The following is a 19,237-nucleotide window of genomic DNA, read 5'->3' as shown; positions in this document are numbered from 1 at the left end:
CGGCGGCCCAACGGCCTCCGCGCCTGTGCCCAACGGCCCTTAACGGTTGCCAGGACGCTCCCTAACAGTCGTAAAAGTGCCCCCCCACCGCGTTCCATGGGGCTTTTGTGGCTCCGTCCGTTTGTGCTCGGTTCTGCTTTACGGCGGAGGGGGGCTGCGCATGCGCGAGGCTAAGGCGCGTCCTGCTGACGACAGCGGCCGCGCGCGCCACGTGCGTGAGGGGGCTGCGCGTGACGTGAGGGAGGGCGCGCGGCCGTTACTGACCGTTACTGACCGTGCTGTGACGCGCCCGCGCTTCCTCGGACCCGGCTGCGCTGAGGGATTTCTGAGGTGGCTTTGGAGGTGGTGGTGCCCCGCGGGGAGGGCGCCCATGCGCAGGCTGCTGGCGGGTCTGGAGGCCCTTTCGGCCCTTGGGAGGGTGCCGGGAAAGGAGCTGTCGGTGCTGTGCACGCTTTCGTTTCGACGCGCTCCTGTACAGGTCTGGTGCATAGCTGTGCTGCGCGGCCCGTAATGGGAATGGAGAATTCTGAGGAACATGAATAAAAGCCATAGTGTTATCGGGAGTCTCTTTTTACAGAAAGACATTGCAGTAGATTATGTTTTGGGTGGAAATTTGAAGTTTGTGCAATTGCATGTTTTCAGTAAGGAATGAAGTGTCTAACTATTAAATTCGCAAATAATGCTGTCTAGAGATCTGTATTTATACAGCAAGTCAAATATGAAGCACCTTTTACTTCTAAACTTCTTTTTTTTTTTCCTCCCCATTCAGTTTAGGAGGTAATAGAGAATGACTTTTCGTGGAGGAGGAAGAGGAGGGGGCTTCAATCGTGGAGGAGGTGGTGACAGAGGTGGCTTTAATCGTGGACGCGGTGGCTTTGGACGGGGAGGCGGTGGACGAGGAGGTGGTGGACGAGGAGGCTTCAACAGAGGCGGATATGACCAGGGACCTCCAGAAAGGGTAGTCTGTAAGTTATGTGAAGAGATTACGTTTGTTTAATGTAGAATGACCATTGCAGGTCTTAAGTATTTCTTATTTATTTCAGTGTTGGGAGAGTTCATGCATCCATGTGAAGATGACATTGTCTGTAAATGTAAAACAGAAGAAAACAGGGTGCCTTATTTCAACGCACCCGTGTACTTGGATAATAAGGAGCAGATTGGCAAAGTAGATGAAATCTTCGGACAGCTAAGAGATTTTGTATCCTTCAAAAGCATGTGTGGTGTATGATATTTGTGTTTTAAAGGCTGATTGTTAAATGGAATTACTCTAGAATTTTCAAATAATTTAAGGCTTGGCTATAGTTAGATGTAAATAGTCATAGATGTAACTGCAGCTGTAAGTAAATGCCTCATTCTGATGAGGTGCTTATCTTAAAATATTTGTGATATGAAGAAAATATTGGTATCTTGTGTCAGCCAGAGACATCAGCTAAGTTTATAATATGTAAGGTACTGGCAGATGTCTTCTGAGATTGGGGCTTCAAGATGTTGCTTTTCAAGATGCTACCTGCTATAGGTTATGAACATAATAACTGACTTGGCCCAAGGGAGAGGGCGGTCTGTGTTTTAGGGGATCTTTCTTATGGTCCAACTTATTCCTTAAATTAATTGTTAAGAGAGATCATGCTAATGTATCTTGTTGCGAAGGAGGATAGCTGAGTCAAAGTTGGTGGGTGCCTTCTGTCATTATTGCTGGATTGACAGAATTCCTGACAGAAGAGAGAGAGACAAATGGCAAAGTAAACCTATGAAGTGACAGTAAGACTTAGTCTTTTTTTGACTGAGTATTGGTATCCAGCTCTGTGCATGCTCCTGTGCTTTTTTAAATGTGAAGTAAAATGTGCAGGTTTAAATCACTGTCATGATCTGAATGTGTTAGATCACATATTTTATTTGAAATTGTATTGATCACAACTTCACTTTTTGCATTGAAATTACTTGAATTTCAGAAACATTTTATTTTCATCCTGCTACTGTAGCATATTTAGAGATAAGGGACATGAGTGAATTTTCAGCTTCTGGCTTCTCCATTTTAGTCTTCAGATTTCTTAAGTTGAGTTGGCCAGCCCTTTTTGAAAGCTGTATAGCAGGCCTTGTATGCTTGAGAGCCACAGGATGGGCAAGGTTGTATGTGTAGTCATGAAGACTCTGCCATTTTGCCCGCAGGATGAGGCTGGGCTGACTTACCTCTTTTCCAGGCAGCTGCCAGGCAGTTGTATCTGACAAGATTTGTGCTAGCAGAGCCCTTGCATCATGGAGTTCATTCAGATCATTCTGGAGATATATCCAGGTCATCATGGGAATTCAGATGGTAGTTATCTATCAATTTGTCTCTTCACAACTATTTTATAATACTCTTGCCCATTGACATATTCTTCTTTTAAGCCTTAATACAAGGGTAGAAGAAAAAGATTTTACCACAAAATGTTGTATGTGTAGCTGTGGAAAAAAGATGTGGGGAAAAACTAGAAATAGTTTCTTCCGAAGTTTCAGTTACAGTTTTTCATTTGTAATGATGCCGTTTTATGTACTGCTAAAGAAGTTGTCTGAATTGTTTCTTATATAGAATAGTTATATATAATAGTCAAAGAAACTGTTTCTAATATTTTATTAATGTTATGTTCCTTAAAGAAAATAATAGTATTTTTCAGTGAAGCTGTCTGAGAACATGAAAGCTTCTTCATTTAAAAAAATGCAAAAGGTGAGCAGTCTTAATAGCAGAATGTTACTGTATGTCATCGGTTAGATAAAATGCAGCTTTACAAATAGGGTTTTTTGTTGACATTAAAGGCTGATTGTCCTTTGAAAACTTTAGTTTTTGTTTACTCTTCCTTTTCACTTTTTGTTTTGCCTTGTTTTTATTTTTTATTGAGGAGAAAAAAATGTAACTAGTGAAATTTCTAAAATGCAGACTTTTTTTTCAATAATTTGATTTTTTATATTTGCATTTTGTTTTTTTGCCATTTGCATTGGACAGTTTGACATAAAGACTCAGTTGTGAATGTTTATGAAAGAATAAAAAAAATCAATGCGCTCATAAGTCTTGATGCTTTCAGAGCCTAATGGAACTCTCTTCCTACAGTTTTATATTGATCCAGCAAAGCTACTACCCCTGCAGAGATTTTTGCCAAGGCCTCCTGGAGAAAAGGGTCTTCCTAGAGGAGGTGGTAGAGGAGGACGTGGTGGTGGACGTGGAGGAGGAAGAGGTGGTGGTAGAGGTGGAGGTAAGATCCTTAGAACAGGATCCGCAAAATGCTTCTCTAGTAAAGTGCTTGCATAAGGAGTTATTTTGTGAAGAAAAAAGTGACACATATTTCTGTTTGATATCTCGATAGAAGAGACAGTGACATCTTCCCAAGCGCGGAATTTGTGCTTCTGCAACTAGTTTAATAGTAGGTTAAAGTATAGGAAAGGAGAGTGCGTTGGTTCATAACCAAGATAGAATTAATAGGATTAAGAAAAAATAGTGAATGCTAAGCAAATCTTTTCTGGTAAAAATTAATAGGTAGCGTACACTGAAAACTGTTAGCGAAAGCTGCATTTTTGTTATATTTTAAAATTCTAGTTTGGACGCAATGCTTGAAATACATTGATTGAAATAAGGGATCCATGACTCCTTGGTCTCCACACTGTCTTATGTATTTGACACATCTGGGATGTGTTCCTTGGTTAAAAATAAAGTTAATTCTTTCTTATGCTGAAGACTTTCCCTTTTCCCCACCTTGTCCTTTTGTGTGCAGGGAGCAGAAAAAAAAATCTACTGATTTCTTACATAAAGCGCTGTAATATTTTTTCACTCTCATAAGTCACCATGGAGTTTCTATAAGGAAGAGATGACTTGGGGAGGCCTAGAGGACTAGGATGAAGCAGTGAACATTTTTTGTATTAAACTATTTCTTCCCTTTCTGAAACTGTTAACAAAGTGTTTTTTATGCATATCAGAAAGAGTTCATAGACTCCTCAAAATGTAATTTCTGACTTATGTTCAGGAGGATTCAGAGGAGGAAGAGGTGGAGGAGGATTCAGAGGAGGAAGAGGTGGAGGAGGATTCAGAGGAGGAAGAGGAGGAGGAGGAAGCTTCAGAGGTAAGTGTGCAGTTGTTCCATTTTGGTAATAAATGCAGGTCCTGCTAAACTTTTATCTTTCCATCTGTTTTTGAAGGGCTTATAAGCTATTTTTATGTAAAAAGTTTCTGTTCGTCACAGTAGCTATCCTAAACCTAAGTTCAGTATTCTGTATGCTTATGAAAGTTCTAGCTGTTGTCTCAAGAAGACCTGTAAGAACAAATATGATAATGACTTTTATCTTACCAATTCCTGTCATTATGTGTTTCATTGATTTGTTTTAAATGCAACTAAGACATGACTTGTTAAGTGTATTTTTCTTCCTCTTAAAATAGGGAGAGGATATTAAAAATGGAGCCACGACAGCCTTCCTGCTGTTTTACTGTATGATCTGCAGAAGTGAAGAACAAGATAAATTTTCTAGCAGACTCTGAAAAATTGTTTATAAAGGACTTGGTCAATGACTATTTATGAACATACAAGGACAATATAACCCCTGTTGAAGAACTGAAGACTGCTCAGAATACACTTGAACTTTTTTACTAAGGCAAAATAATACTTAAAGGGTTTCTTACAAACTATTTTTTTATTAGTGCTTGACTTCATGTTAGAGCTGGGAGTTAACAGTCCATTGGTTTTTTTATTATCTCCACAGGTTCTCTGAATATGTGAATCTGTTACCAATGTGTTACCAATCTCTTGTCCTCATCCTGTCTTTATATTTAATCCACTAGATTGCTGTGCAGTGGACATGCCATTTAAACAATCTTTGAACATTTTTCTACAAACTAAACTTCAAGATTTTGTGTTGATAGAACTTTATTTTTATATCTAATGTATGCAAGGAAAAGACAGTAGCATAGGGACTTTACGGATTCTTCTGTATAAATCTGAATGAAAAGAAATGCATTATGACATATTCTTCTTAGAAGCTGCTGTCTGTTAATAATTTCATGTTTAATCCTAAGTCACCTAAGTAGTTGTGTCCAATTACACTAATATTGAAATTGTTCTGGGTTTTTCCCAGCTTACCCTGTTTCTCTGCGGATTTAATGTCCTGAAAAGGCCACTGAAGTGCACCAAGCTTGCCCACGTCTAAGATCAGATATCTTGCTACAGTTAGGTCTTCTGCACACATGATGTTAAATACTCCCTGAAGACATAAAGCCTGCATGAGTCTTCAACATAGGCTTTGTTGTCCTCTGTTGTTTATTACAAGGAGTGTTGAAAAGCTAGTAACTGTCTGTCTTTGAGGATGGAGAATGACAGGTTGCCTCTACTCGTTAGCTCTGGAAAGAGAAGAGACAATGCAAAAAAACAAATCTTTTCCCTCCAGCTTGTATCTCAAGCAGGGAGTCCATCGGTACAGTCTTATGCATTTTTGAAAAGATCTGCAAAATAATCTAAGTGAAAGTGTTTTGAGCATCTTTTTCAGAAGTTCTGAAAATGCTGTTCTGAGCATGCTGTTGCCTTTTTTTTTTTTTAAACTTGTAAGCTCAGTGAAAATTAGTTATGTTAGCCTTCTACTTAACAGAAAGAAGAAAATTTGACAAAAGTGAATTTGCTGTCCATGCTGAAATTCTGAAATTGGGCAGTTACTTGTCAGTTTAACAAACTTTATTGCTCATTGTGCATAATCCTTGGAACAAAACTTGAAGCAAACTGGAGAAACTACTCAAGAATTCAAATACAAAACCTAAACAGATACTATTTAGGATAACTCTTCTCTTACAAAGAAAACATGGAAATTTTTCCTAGGTCTGCTTTTATGAGAAGAAATAAGTCTACTTTTAACCACAGCAAAATCAGGAATCAATGGATACAAGTTCTTTACCTGGTATTGTTTCAAACTGAGCTTTATTCAGGTCAGCTAAATCCAGATTGTTAAAGATGTTTAGATTATTTGCTGCTATGCATTGCTAGGCCTAAATGATTTAGGACTATGACTTAATCTAGACAAAATCTTATGCAAGCCGTTGTATCTTTGTAAGCCACCTCTGACACACTAAATTGCAGTCAAACAATATCAAGCTGCAGTGAAGGTCTGCCTATGCCCTGTCATACTAGTAGTTGCTGCACCTTCTGCTGTGCTGCATTCCTGCTCTGATGCTCCAGTACTGAGTTGTGGAGAGCTGTCTCCTTCTTCCCTTGGAAGACTAAGATGACAGTCTCTTATGCCCAGATTCAGTCTCTGCAGAGCTGTGCTTACTGCAAGCTTCAGAGACATACTTTTCCAGACCTCGGAAGACTGCACTGATAAGGTAAGACTGCACCAATAAGGTCTTTCAATTGCCTGGCCTGAGAGCTATCAGTATTCACTTCTATGGTAGCAGTTTCAGGCTGGGACAAGAAATCTATGCTATCAGTCTCTCAGCAGGTGGAGCTGTGAGTCATAGTTAAGTCTGGAGCCCTTGCAAGGTCAAAGCAAAGACATTCACATCTCTTTTGCAAGGAGGTAAAAGAACTATCTTGCCCATTGTAGCTGTAGGGGGAAGAACTGTCTCTGATAATAGGAAAACGGACTGTATTATCTGGCTGCCCAGTCCCAGCTGAGAAACAAATGAGGCACCTTAACACAGGTGATATTGGATGAGAACAGCAGATACCTAGAGGTGGTTTGTTATCTTGGGTCCTTGTGGAGGTAAAGGGACATTCAGATGCAGATAAAAGAAAGTCCTCAGTCACTAGGCCTGAAATGAGCTGCCATTTGAGGAAGTGGTGTACAGACAAGTATGTTGGTATCTGCCTTGTGGTGATGTCTGTCCTCCCCCCGCCCCCCACACAAGGTGCTGGATAAGGATAGGTGTTTTATTGTGGTATGATCCATCTGGACTTGTTTTGTGCTGCCTTTTCTGCATTGTGACCTGACCTTGCCCTCTTAATGTTAGTAGTTGCCAAGTGTAATAGGAGACACACAAATGCAGCATCTTGTAAAATTTTAAAAGACAACTCTGACTTGTCCACTGTGTAGTGTTACTGTGGGCTAAAATACAGGTTCTCCCACTTTAGAGAGAAGATTTTCTTCTATCCCGAACTTTTCTGTTACTCTGTGATGCTACTTTGAAGCTCAGGAGCAGGTAAGCTTCATTGCACTCCAGAATGTTTTATTTCTCTGCCTTGGACATGAGAGCAGTGTTGTCGCCTTACTGTCTCCTTCTCCACTTGTCAGCTGAAGTTAGACTGTTAGCTGAGTCTTAGCGCAGTTTTACTCATGTATTTCAAAACAGGGGATAGTGGATGGGCACACATACACTGGTGCAGTTACTGGCAATTGTGCAAACGTGGTAGCGGTAGATGATGTTACCTTCGAGAAGGCCTGGTTATGGTATGAATAAGAAGAGTAACAAGTGAAAAGCTTTTTGAGTCCCCTTACATTTTTTTTTCAGTTAGCTGAAAGGCTCCTTAGTTTACAGAGTCAGAATAACTAGTAGTCTAAATTTAGAGACTTGTGAAAGGAGAACTATTAAATAGATTTTTTTTCCTTTGTTTGGAACCATTTTCATCTATTCTGGAAATAAGATGAAAGAAAAGTGCTGCTAAATACAGCCATCTAGTGCTGATATGTTTAATGTACAGGGAGGCTTTTAGAAAATAGTAAAAAGTTTTTGGTGTATTTTTTTTTTTCAAGACAGTAAGTGTGTCTACACTTGTGGATTGAAATACACTCTTAAATACATATAACAACTTTTAATGGGTTTCAAACATTGCAGTTATAAGTTGTGCATTGCCTCGTATCTATACAAATAGCTGTGAAAAGAAGAATGGACTTAACTAGAAATTGGCTTTTGTTGCTACCGACCAGACCCAGGTGGAAAAGAAGAGCTCCATCAGTTGAAATCACAAAACCTGCCTCTGACCTGAGTAGTACTGACTCTTATGGGAGAATAAAAAGAACTTAAGTTTCTAATTTTCTATATGGCAGTACTAGAAAGGAATATGAAGTAAGTCATACTTTGCCTGGCTTGGGAACTGCATTTCCAACTTTGTGGGTTGCTTGTAAATTTTAATATTGATTTCATTATTGTGTCTTTTTTATGAACTCCAGAGTTCTAGAAAACACTTTACTGACATGTGTGTGATAAGTTGTTTATATCTTTAATTTTGACTTTTTGTCTCAATTTCTATCACTTTAGAATTAGCCAAATTCAAGACAAGACGAGTTGGAAATAGTATAATGGTTCATAGAATAGACTGTACATACTGGGAACTATGTTTTAACTGACATGTATGAAACCTATATGGTCTCATTAACCATGCTAACCCCAAATTTGGCATCCTATTCAAATAAAACCAGAAATTCTTTGCTTTTATGAGCATATAATGCTTGCTTCATACATTGCAAGCTCCAATTTCTATAGAAGTTGCAAGGTTTGAGGTTGATCTTAACAGAGTTTCAGAGGAGGAAAGCAGAGTAATCAAATCATCATTAAGCTTTTATCTTTCAAGGCAGGACTAGGGAAGTGGCTTCGTTGTCAAATAAATCCTCTTTCCTTTCAGAAACCTCCTGCCTCATTCCTGCCTAATCATTTCTGACAGGAGATGTTGAGTACCCTGAGAACCATAAGAGTGAATGTAGATACTGTAGGGTTAAAAAGAAATATATTTGCTGGTAGAACTGAGACACATGATCTTTTGTCACAGTGATGACTAAGTGGCCTGACTAAGTGATGTATCAAAATGTTCATACCTTCAGATTCAAATGGATGAAAAATAAAACATGTCTGTCTTGAAATGATGAGGAATAAGAAGGATGATGAGAAACTTTAGGGGTGTTTCATGGGTGGAAATAGGAGTATCTCTACAGGTGTAGCCCATTTTTATTGAATGTCTGTATTGCTTTCAAACTCCTGGTGTCACTAAAACCTCACTGCTGCTCCCAAGGCTCAGCCCTAGCCTGGGAGCTACATACAGCTGAATAACCACAAATTGCTCTTTCCTGTCACTTAGGTACTCTCTATAAGCACAAACCCGGAGACAGACAACTCTATGAAGGGGAGCTGGTCGTATACATCTTCAATTACTTACCCTAACTCTGCCTGCATGGTCTTTGGGTGATGGTGTATTGCAGCTAATATTTATACCAGCTTTTGCAAAAAGCTTTTTCAGTCTAGCTCTGGGCTGTGGCAGTGTGCTGCCATATCATCGTTGAGAACAAAACAAACTGCTGTTTGGGGCTTTGGAACATAACTTAGTAATTTGCTGTCCAGTAAAATGCTTAGATGAAGTTTTCCAATGTGAGCTTACCTATGTGTGTTTTGAGAGGAAGAAATTCAGACTCGTGAGGCATGTTCAATAGCCTGTTTTTTGCAGCCAGATAGTTTTAAAAATATGTTTGGGTTTTTCAATAGTTACACTTCACCTCAGAAAATATCGGACTGTGTTTGATCTTGTCTGCTAATCTTGAAGAGTTGTAAAAAGAAGTAGGCCTCTTAAGATTTGAAGAGATGGATTTTGCAGGCTAAAAAGCATGTCCTGCTTTTTAGAGATTTTGTTTGTTTGTTTGTTTCTATGTTGTCCTGTGGTTTTGTTCTCTGTGATGATTAGAATTAATTCCAAACCAGGCTGGTGACCAACTGACTTGAGCCAATTTTTGCTGAAAATATTGCACAAGAGGTTTGAAATAAAAAGTTTGGGAGCATGTGATAGTTAATCTCTTTAGCAGTAAGAATGAAGGTTAAGCATCCAGTTGAAAATGTACTCTGTTCTGTACGGCTCTTCGTTTTAATTAACAGGCTTTCCTCCTGCATAGATTGGGAGTGTAAACTTCTTTGCAATTTAGTCCCAATTAAATCTTGGAGAACGTCTGTGGAAACTGGTGCCCGCCCCCCCCGCCCCCCTTTTTTTTAATTGTTCATTGAGTCTGTTGCATAATGAAAGAATTTGTGTGACAATTCGATAGTGTTTTGTCTGCTTGATGAATTACCACGGAGGCTAGAGCACAGTCTTTTTTGTCCAGCATGCTTCGGAATGGTTCAGCCAACTCTTCCGAGGGAGACAATGAAGCTCATTCAGCCTTTACACAGACTGAGCACAACATAGTTGCAGCTTACTTAATAACAGCAGGTATGGGCATTAGCGAGTTGATGCATTTCTTCTCTTAAACAGAACTGTGTATTTGAATGATTGTTTTGTAAGATAACAATGGTATTTCATTTTGTATTACGCAAATATCTAATAGCTTTTCCTGGTAGTTTACTGGCAATTCACAAATCAGCAGACTGAAGTGTGCAGAAACATTATATTTTTTGCTGTATAGTTGAAAGCAGTGTGGTATGTTGAAAAACGTATTTTGTCGATATGTAATTATAGAAGAGAGTGAGAATTAATTTCTGCCAGCTTGCAAAAGAGGTAAAAATAGGACATAGCTGTCACAGCTTGCATTTTTCTGTGATGTGCTTGAAGCTATCTTGAGATTTCTCTTGGACCACATGTTCATAATAATATATGTGTAGTCTGAGCATGTGAGAGGGTGTCTGCTAGGGGGATGTAAGGGGAAGGCTTGGAATGAGCCTTAGAGGTAGCTGGTCGTTAGTCAGAGAGAAGAGCAGACTCCAGTTGCAGTTGTATTTTTCACTGATGACATACGTTAGAAAAAGCACGCTGGAAGGCTTGACATCATGTGTTCGCTTCCACTGTAATGGCCTCCGGCTAAGGCTGGCATCGTTATGGAATAATGTTTTCCTGAAAACTTTCTCATTGTGAAAACTGCAGCTACTTTGGAATTCCTTGTTTTGTGTTTGAAGCGTTGTTTGTTACCAGTGAAATATCTTGAAATAAAAACTATAAGCTGCTGTGTTTAAAAATGAGCCTTCTATACCTTTTCAAAATTAAAATCCATTTATAGATACTTTATTGATAGCCAATATCTTCACTTAGGGCACATTTTCTGTTCTAGAGCTAGCTTTTGAAATACCAGCAAATATTCTTCTGCTTAAGGCATGTAGATAATATTGATGATACTTACCACTTCAGACAGCTTCTCTAAATAAAATGTACATATCAAATCTTCTCATAAAGGGGATATTTTTCAATGCAAAACCAATGAGTTAATTCAGGTTTTTAGGGAAGTTTGTGTCGCTGGCTTAATACCAGTTGGAAGATTTGCTGAGAAACTATGGAGATGTTTTCTGAGAAGGAAGGCATTGTTAAAGCATTGCTCTCTGTAGTGATCAGTGTATCATTCTAGTGACGACCACAGTGACGACCATTCTAGTGACGACCCCCCCACTCAGACTGCAGGAAGCAGTGCTGCTTCGCTGATAGCCTTCAGCTTGTAACAAAATACTCTGGAATATCTTTAAAATGTTTCCTGGAATAGTAAATTCCATATTATAAATAAATTTAATTTGTACTCCATAGTTTTGATGCTGCTATTCAATGTATTCTGCTTTATTAGGGCTTGTGTTTTCATTCAGTCTCCTTTAGTTTATTTTGCTTCCCTGGAAAGATGAAAAATAAGAAATTCTCCTGGTTTTGATCAGGGCATACATGAGGATTTTGTCTTTATCTTGAGTTTAGAGTGCAAATTCTTATCTAACCATAAAATATTTCACAGGTCAATTAGCAGCATCCACCTATTTTTCTGAATCAGATGAGTTTTTCCTAGCTGATGATCAGGTTGCTAAAACTCTCTTTCTGCGCGCTCCCTACCTTCTAATAAATGAGCACTGCTTATTTGCTCCTGGAGCAACAACTTTGTTCCACTACATGACCTGCTTCTCACAAGTAGAGAAGACAGTAGGGAAGAGATTCAACTCCCTGATGCTGTGTGTTTTTCCTCACTTTATTGAAAATGAATCTATTGTCTTTATCATGCTGTGCTCCCAGGAACTCTTTTTGGCTCTACCATGATTTTTTTTTCTAGTTGTGCTGAAATCTTTGCTGAATATAGGCTTAGCAATTTCTCTTCCGGCTTCTTTCTTTTTTTCTTTTTTTTCTTTTTTTTTTAAACACCGGATTCTGAGGCACAAAATTCTAGTGGAGTTAATAGGATCTTCCTTTGCCCTGAGACTATGGGTTTATAGTCCTGTTGAATTTCTGGTTTCATTCCTGGTATATATAATACCTATTAAAAATGTATCATAGGGAGCTTGTACTACTGTATAAGCTTGTAATTCTAGCAGCAATCCGTAGCATCAATGTCACTCCTAAAATGTGTGCAATGTCATAGTTGGTGTTCATGGAGCTGTCCACCATCCAACACCTTTTTCTTTGTAGTGCAGTTTCTATGTGCTGTGCAGGTCCTTTGAAAACTCCCAAGCGTGTCTGTTCACAGGTAGAAGAAAATGCAATACAACTGAAAGTGAGTTTTCCTCATTTGGGTTCAAGATTACGCAGTCTGTTAGTACTTCTGTAATATAGGAGAACAGTATTGATAAAAGTAGCATTGAAGTGAAACTCCTCAGGTGAGGTATAGGTATTATAGAAACTGTACTAATGCACCTAATTGAAATTGAACTTCATTTAACAGCTAAAAAAGTGGTATCATCGCCAGCATTGCATAGACAAGGCATTTTCTTTGTTTTTTATATGTTACTACAATTGCATTGGTTTCTCTTCTCTGCCCATTTTCACATCTATTTCATGTGGTTCTTGATGAACATAGTGATTCAGATAAATGCCGCTGAGGTAGCATTTACATCTTTAACACTGCATTTGGGGTGACAGCCATTTGCTTAAGCTCTTCACAGATTAACCTCTTGATGCTGAAAGGTATAGTTCATAGCTGAAGCTTTTTAACTATAAAGCTGAAAAATTTGGGGAGGCGTTTATGTGGATAACGTAATTTCATATGCCCAAATTAGGCAGATGTTTTTATTTAGGCTTTGAAACAGTATTATTGTATCAACTCTACTGGTCTAGGGAATCTTTGACCACTTTGCCAATTTCTGTCATTATTTACAAGTTACTTTTAAAGTAATTTTCTATATTTTCTTGAACGTGTTGAAATTCTGCCTTTTGTTGAAAAAGGCTGTGGCTACTTAACTGAGATGCAAGGGAGGAGTGTTTATTTTTAGTGGTTCTTATTACTTTTATTTGTAGTGCGGGACTTATTGCTGCTATTAATAGGAGTCTGGGAGATGGGATTCTGCTCCAAATATTTCTGCAATGGACCAGACTCTGAAGAGGGGAAAAAAAAAAAAAAAAAAAAAAACAACAGGACAAAGGAAAGCTGTCCTGTGGGGGTGCCATGCAAACTGCAGTGCAGTAAGGTTTGCTCAGGAAGGGGGAAGAGCCTGAGAAGGGGAGTAGGTAGAGGTTTTCATGTAGGTCATCAGGATTAAAAAAAGCTTGCTGGTGAAAAGGATCCTAAAGAGGAGAGTCCTGGGTATCTCATAGAGTGCTATTAAGTCCCAAACAAATTTCATAGAGGTTGGATACGAAGATAGGGGAATGTACGTGTTAGTTTTAATACTGTTTATTGCATCTCTTTATTTGGGCTACTAGGTATTTCTTGTGTTACCTAAGAATCGACTTGGAAGGAACAGTTTGCACACACTTTGTGCTGCCTCTACTGCATATAGTTTAATTGTCAAAGCACTTGCCACACGGCGGGTTTAGAAACTCTTGTGTTTAAGTTTCTGGGCCGCAGTTTCTGTGAAGTCAGGAGTTCCAGTTCTAAAAAGATAGAAATAGTAAAGTGTGCCAAAGATGAGAAAAACAACATAGCAAACCAAGCCAGCCCAGAGCAGCTTAAAAATACACAGCTTATTTAGGCAGGTGCATGTCCAGCACACAGCTGGACTTTTAGCATAGCTGTGTAGTAGCCATGGAGCTTGGAGCCATGGAGCTGGGCGGCTTGACAGGGCTTCGTGCTTTAGAAAATAGTTTACAACAACATGAGCCAACTTTGCAAGGAGTTGGGCCCTCATGAACAGAGAGAGCAGTAGTCTAGGATGGACATAGGCAAGGTCAAAGCATAATGATTTATATTTTTTTCCTAGTATTCCTTTTACCCAGGAATAAATACTGCTTTTACCTGACTACACAGGAAAATCTCTTGAGAGAAAGGAGGAAATGAAGTGGTGGCAGAGGGGCTTTAGCTAGACCTGGTGAATCTCTGTAATGGTCCATTAACCCTGCTTTTTATCAGCTTGCTGACTTGCATTCTTTTTGGGCACGTAGACAGAAGTGCTAGAAATTTCAGTGACTGAAATTCTGAATTGTAATCCTAAATTCTTCTGAATATTTGCTGTTCATGTTGCTATCACTTAGGAAGTACCAAGATCAACAAAGCAATCCACTAACACCTTAAGCCTTTGCAAAATCCAAATGCGAGTTCTCTAATTAGTATCAGAACTTCTCCCTTTCTTTTGTCTTTTGTCTTTATTGAATTACATTTGATTGAAAAATTAAATTTGTTCAGGACTCTGATATTACAGTAGGCTGTACTTTGTTTTGCATGCATATTGTTGGCTTGCCTGCATCTTTTGTTAAATTCCCTTTTCTCTCTGTTCCTACAGGAGTGATAAGCATTTTCAGTAACATTGTTGTGTTAGGCATCTTTGTTAAGTACAAAGAGCTTCGAACAGCAACCAACGCAATTATTATCAATTTGGCTTTTACTGACATTGGTGTCAGTGGCATCGGTTACCCTATGTCTGCTGCTTCAGACCTACATGGAAGTTGGAAATTTGGATATACTGGATGCCAGGTATTTCAGTTCAGTTAGGAAGCAAGTCTCAAGCACTTAAAAGCAAACCGAGAGATAATAGTAGTCCTATTTGATATTTTGTTCTTTTTACAGATGAGGTGGAGGTGCCACATTTGACTGTAGACCTGAAACTAATTTTCTTTAAAGTCAGCATTTTGGAACAGAGGATTTGGGTTGGATTTTACCATAAATTTATCATTTAAAATCTGAAAATATTGAAATATAACCTTACACTTATTAATTTGAGTTTTTAAAATGGCTTTAAGATATGAAATCCTCAAATGAAAACTGTTTTGGAAACAATTTTACTTCTTAAAAGACTGGAGAGCTTGAGACCAGGAAAATAAGTAAATATTACTCAAGGGAAATGAGTGACACCGTAAATTTTTAGTCCTGTGTATGATAATGGATGGTTATAACAAACTGGCATCACTTTCTTGATCGCACAATTATGCTGAGCTAAAAAATAAGCTGTTGTTTCACTGGAAGCCTGAATGTAATAACCTTTGATCTAGAGTGACTCTCCCTTTGTGGGCTGAAGTTAATGTGAAATCTCACTAGCAGTGCTTTGGGAGCTGTTAAGATCGTTTGAAGCATAGCTCAGGTCAACCTAAAATAAGTAAATTATTTGAACTGAGCCAGCATAATATCACATGTTTCTGTTACGACTTGTAGCATGTGATCTGGCACAAGGGTCTGTATGTGGTTGTGCCAGTGGCAGCATAGCCCTCCCCGTCACCATTCCTGGTCAGGTTGTCTAGGGGACAACTGAGCAGATGGTTTCGGCTCATGCTGGGATTTCAGCCCACGTGCAGTACGATCCCTTGTGCACAAACTCCAAACCTTCTACCTGTGAATCTCAGATTTTTCATGAAGTATGTCATTTCTTTACTTTTTTCACTTCCTTAGGGTTTCTGATATACATGCAAGCAAGTCACTTTTAAAATGTTTAATTTGAAATTGGCTAGCTCCAAATTGCTTGCACTCAATTAGTTCATTCAGTATCATGCTAATGGAAGAGAACACAGACCACATTGAGTGTATTGGTGTATTGTACCACATGTAGTATATTGCAGTACTTCAGATTTAGTCCACAAACCTGTGCTTATACCTTTGAAAGATTTGTCACAAAGACTTTTTTTTTTTTTTAAATTTCAGATCTATGCTGCCTTAAATATCTTTTTTGGAATGGCAAGCATTGGTTTGCTTACTGTTGTTGCAGTTGACCGTTATCTGACAATCTGCAGGCCTGATATAGGTACTGTATACTTGATCACAAAACATTCACTGTATGTCCACTGTGAGCTATCATTCTAACTGTATTGTCATCTTAAGAATATGTAATTGAAGTACTGGACATATTTTTAAATTATGCACTTAACCAAATACTGTAGGATCATGCCCCAATCTAGTTATGTGAATAGTACTGCTTTTGCAGGTGAAAATTGCAGATTTGAACTACAGTTCTGCCTTATTTTTTTTTTCTTCCATCCATTTCCAAACTGTATTTGCTATATCCAACTTAATAGAAGACCCCACCTCTTTGTAGAAGCACACCAGAAGCTTTCATCTGTGGGATGTTTCTGACAGATGCCAAGCCAATGTGCTAGCATCATACTGGATTTTATTCATTCCTACCAGTTATAGCTGTGCTATAACTTCATTCCTCCTCTTTTTTTTATTCCTTCCTTTCCTGCAAACATGAAGATACTTATTCTTGAATGTACTGGGATTAGGATCAGGTTTTGTCATTATGCTTTGAGTTGGGATAGGTGATGGTGTAAAGTGCATTTGAGCTGGAAAACTTGATTTTTATCATCGGAAGTGTGAAATGGGCATGTTATAATGTTCAGAAGTGTAGTCCTCTGAAAGGATTAATATGCTTCAACAGAAGATGACACTTGTTTGTAATTGTGTGTGCTTGGTTATAGGAAGGAGAATGACTGCCCGTAACTATGCCACTCTGATCATTGCTGCTTGGATAAATGCAGTCTTTTGGGCCTCCATGCCTGCTGTAGGCTGGGCTAGCTACGCTCCTGATCCAACTGGAGCAACGTGCACAGTAAACTGGAGGAAAAATGATCCGTAAGATTCCCCCCTCCCTCTTCGTGTTTTTTAAATTTGTTGTCTTGTTGAAGATTAAAAATATTTAATTTATTATTAAAGGAATAAAATTTTCTTTCTAAAGTATGGAACCAAAATTGTGTTTAAAAAAAAAAAATCAAAAACCATGGAAATAATGCAGAGCAAGACTAGGGAGAATAAACATTTTGGAAACTGTAAGGCTTGTAGCCACTATCAAAAACCCATGCTAAGGAAAATTTTCCTGATTTTTTGAAGTACTTTTTAAATGTCATAATCAAATCAAAGTATTGAATTTTGTAATAACTTTTTGTGGTTGGATAGTTGTAATTTACTGTGGTGTTTGTGTTTTTTTTGTCTTACCAGGTCCTTTGTTTCCTACACAATGAGTGTAATTGCTGTTAATTTTGTTGTACCCCTAGCAGTCATGTTTTACTGTTACTACAATGTTTCCAGGAGGATGAAACACTACGCAGCCAATAACTGCTTGGAGAGCATCAATATTGACTGGTCTGACCAAGTAGATGTAACAAAGGTATGGCAAATGAAGGCTATTTCTTTTTAGGCATGTTCTTTTGTGTCCAAGTCTGGAGGCAGAAGAGCAATGCAGCCTTTTTAAGCATTTTTTTCCCTACATTCTCACTTTTTGTTCTTGCTTACTAAATATTAACTGTAAGTTAGCCAAGATGAAAATTCTTGGCTTGATTTTTTTTTTTTTTTTTAATAATACTACATTGCTTACTTTCAGAAAGTTACTCTTTCCGTAGTTGGGAAATGTATACAAATAGCTACATTGAAGGCCAGGAACAACACAAATATTCCCTGTTTCTACTTTCATCACATAGAAATGTAGGTCAGAGAAATCCTGGGAGGATTGTATACTCCTTGTGTCTGCAGAGTCTCTAGGTTTTCCTGCTAGGTTCACGGGTGATCAGAAGTGCATTGGTCAGCTCTGACTTAAACTCATGACCTAGGCATGAAAGGGTATTGCCATGTTTGGCAATTTGAAATTGAATTGGAAAGTAAATTGAAAAGTAAATTGAATCAGAATAGGCTTCAGAGATAAATACTATCCTTTAAAATTGGACTGCTTGCTTTTTTCACCAAAGATGAGCTTCTAAATGAAGATGTTCTTTCATATAATATATATGTTTTTAAGGGGTACTGCTTTTGTATTTATGTAGGAATCTTCTCTATAAGTCATAGCTTGTTTATTGGTTATGGATCAGAAAAGCTCTCCTTTCTAATCTTGTCTGTCACTAGAGAAAAGAATATGGGCACAAGTAATGTGTTATTTCTGGGTTGTTTGGCTTTGTATAGGTATATTTTCCACACGGATGCATATGCATTTTTTTTTGTTAGATTGAGAGGTGTTCATCTGCATGTAATATCAGTTGTGTGTGTGTTCCTCTTGTTTACAGATGTCCATTGTGATGATTGTGATGTTTTTGGTGGCATGGTCTCCATATTCCATTGTGTGTTTATGGTCTTCCTTTGGAGACCCAAAGAAAATTTCTCCTGTGATGGCCATTATAGCTCCTCTGTTTGCAAAGTCTTCCACATTCTATAATCCCTGCATTTATGTAGTTGCAAACAAGAAGTAAGTGTTCTTAATTGTGAACTAAGAGTTCCAGTCTACTTCATGATCTTTTGGGCATAAAGAAATTGTTCAGTTCAGCTTCAGAAAATCCTAAATTAATGAACATTTTGGTAACATGTCAGTGTTGCTTTTTATTAGATCTGTTTGAAAGCTATTTTTTGGCTTATCATGAGAGACTCGTTGTGCATTTTGGGTTGGGTCAATGGTAGACTGGTTGTCTTTAATGTCTGTGGTCAAAATGTGAGACTTCTTAGTGACTTGTAAGTTCTGTGGATTTTTTTGCTTGATTTGAGTTTTGTCATAGTCTGACTTGTTTCAGCTGGGCTGATGCTTTTCATTGAAATAAGTAAGTCAAACCTTTTTATTTATGAAGTTTTGCTAACCAGAGTCAGAGTACTCAGCCAGCTCAGCTAGGTTGCTTTTGCCTCTTGGACTAACTATTTTTGTGCTTTCCTTTTTTTGTCCTATGCAGGTTTCGGAGGGCAATCCTGGCAATGGTGCGATGTCAGAGACGACAAGAGATAACTATAAACAATGCCTTGCCCATGAGCGTGTCTCGGAACACACTGACATCGTAAAACTTCCTTCATTTGCCTGCATATGTTGAATAGAAAGGAGTCAAACCCGGGTCACAGTTATTTGTTTGGTATAGTAATCTGCCTCATCCAGCCAGCTGCTTCCTGCTATTCACAATCATGTTTTAGATGATTTATAAACAAAAAGGAAAAAAAAAAAGTTTAAACTTAGTTTCAGGGAAAGAGACTGAATGGTCCAGTATGCCTGCTGCAAACAAAGCAGGTCAGTGAAATCTTCTTTAAACTCTTGGACAAGGTGAGG

The 19,237-nt window shown here is 38.4% G+C and overlaps 2 protein-coding genes across 4 annotated transcripts; both read left to right on the top strand.

The window, feature by feature from the left end:
- Positions 1-194: 194 nt before the first annotated feature.
- Positions 195-4,514, top strand: GAR1 (GAR1 ribonucleoprotein). 3 transcript variants are annotated; one of them, XM_088524045.1, is made up of 7 exons: positions 195-211; positions 770-965; positions 1,044-1,198; positions 2,642-2,701; positions 3,083-3,224; positions 3,990-4,085; positions 4,400-4,514. In XM_088524045.1, exons 2-7 carry the CDS (start codon positions 788-790, stop codon positions 4,411-4,413), a joined length of 645 nt encoding a protein of 214 aa, XP_088380171.1. In that variant the 5' UTR covers positions 195-211; positions 770-787; the 3' UTR covers positions 4,414-4,514. The 3 variants fall into 3 exon arrangements, with proteins under 3 accessions (XP_088380171.1, XP_088380172.1, XP_088380173.1); XM_088524046.1 differs by lacking the exon at positions 195-211 and having other exon boundaries at positions 753-965; positions 4,017-4,085; XM_088524047.1 differs by lacking the exon at positions 195-211 and having other exon boundaries at positions 753-965; positions 3,990-4,037; positions 4,406-4,514.
- Positions 4,515-9,912: 5,398 nt separating this feature from the next.
- Positions 9,913-19,129, top strand: RRH (retinal pigment epithelium-derived rhodopsin homolog). The gene is made up of 7 exons (XM_010212079.2): positions 9,913-10,127; positions 14,528-14,718; positions 15,877-15,976; positions 16,650-16,803; positions 17,167-17,335; positions 18,222-18,400; positions 18,873-19,129. The coding sequence occupies exons 1-7, from the start codon at positions 10,022-10,024 to the stop codon at positions 18,976-18,978; spliced, it is 1,005 nt and encodes a 334-aa protein (XP_010210381.2). The 5' UTR covers positions 9,913-10,021; the 3' UTR covers positions 18,979-19,129.
- Positions 19,130-19,237: the final 108 nt, after the last annotated feature.

Source organism: Tinamus guttatus, unplaced genomic scaffold (assembly GCF_059628265.1).
Source record: "Tinamus guttatus ecotype Peru unplaced genomic scaffold, ASM5962826v1 Tinamus_guttatus_pri_ptg000202l, whole genome shotgun sequence".
Lineage (NCBI taxonomy): Eukaryota > Metazoa > Chordata > Aves > Tinamiformes > Tinamidae > Tinamus > Tinamus guttatus.
The sequence above is the reverse complement of the archived record's forward strand: the minus strand, read 5'-3'. Positions and strand labels throughout refer to the sequence as shown.

Excerpts from the sequence above, each read along its gene's own strand:
- GAR1 (XM_088524045.1), top strand. The coding sequence starts at position 788 with ATGACTTTTCGTGGAGGAGGAAGAGGAGGGGGCTTCAATCGTGGAGGA. Across the intron at positions 966-1,043 it reads ACCTCCAGAAAGGGTAGTCT|TGTTGGGAGAGTTCATGCAT; the intron begins GTAAGTTATGTG and ends TATTTATTTCAG. Across the intron at positions 2,702-3,082 it reads CATTTAAAAAAATGCAAAAG|TTTTATATTGATCCAGCAAA; the intron begins GTGAGCAGTCTT and ends CTCTTCCTACAG.
- RRH (XM_010212079.2), top strand. The coding sequence starts at position 10,022 with ATGCTTCGGAATGGTTCAGCCAACTCTTCCGAGGGAGACAATGAAGCT. Across the intron at positions 14,719-15,876 it reads TTGGATATACTGGATGCCAG|ATCTATGCTGCCTTAAATAT; the intron begins GTATTTCAGTTC and ends TTTAAATTTCAG. Across the intron at positions 18,401-18,872 it reads TATGTAGTTGCAAACAAGAA|GTTTCGGAGGGCAATCCTGG; the intron begins GTAAGTGTTCTT and ends TGTCCTATGCAG.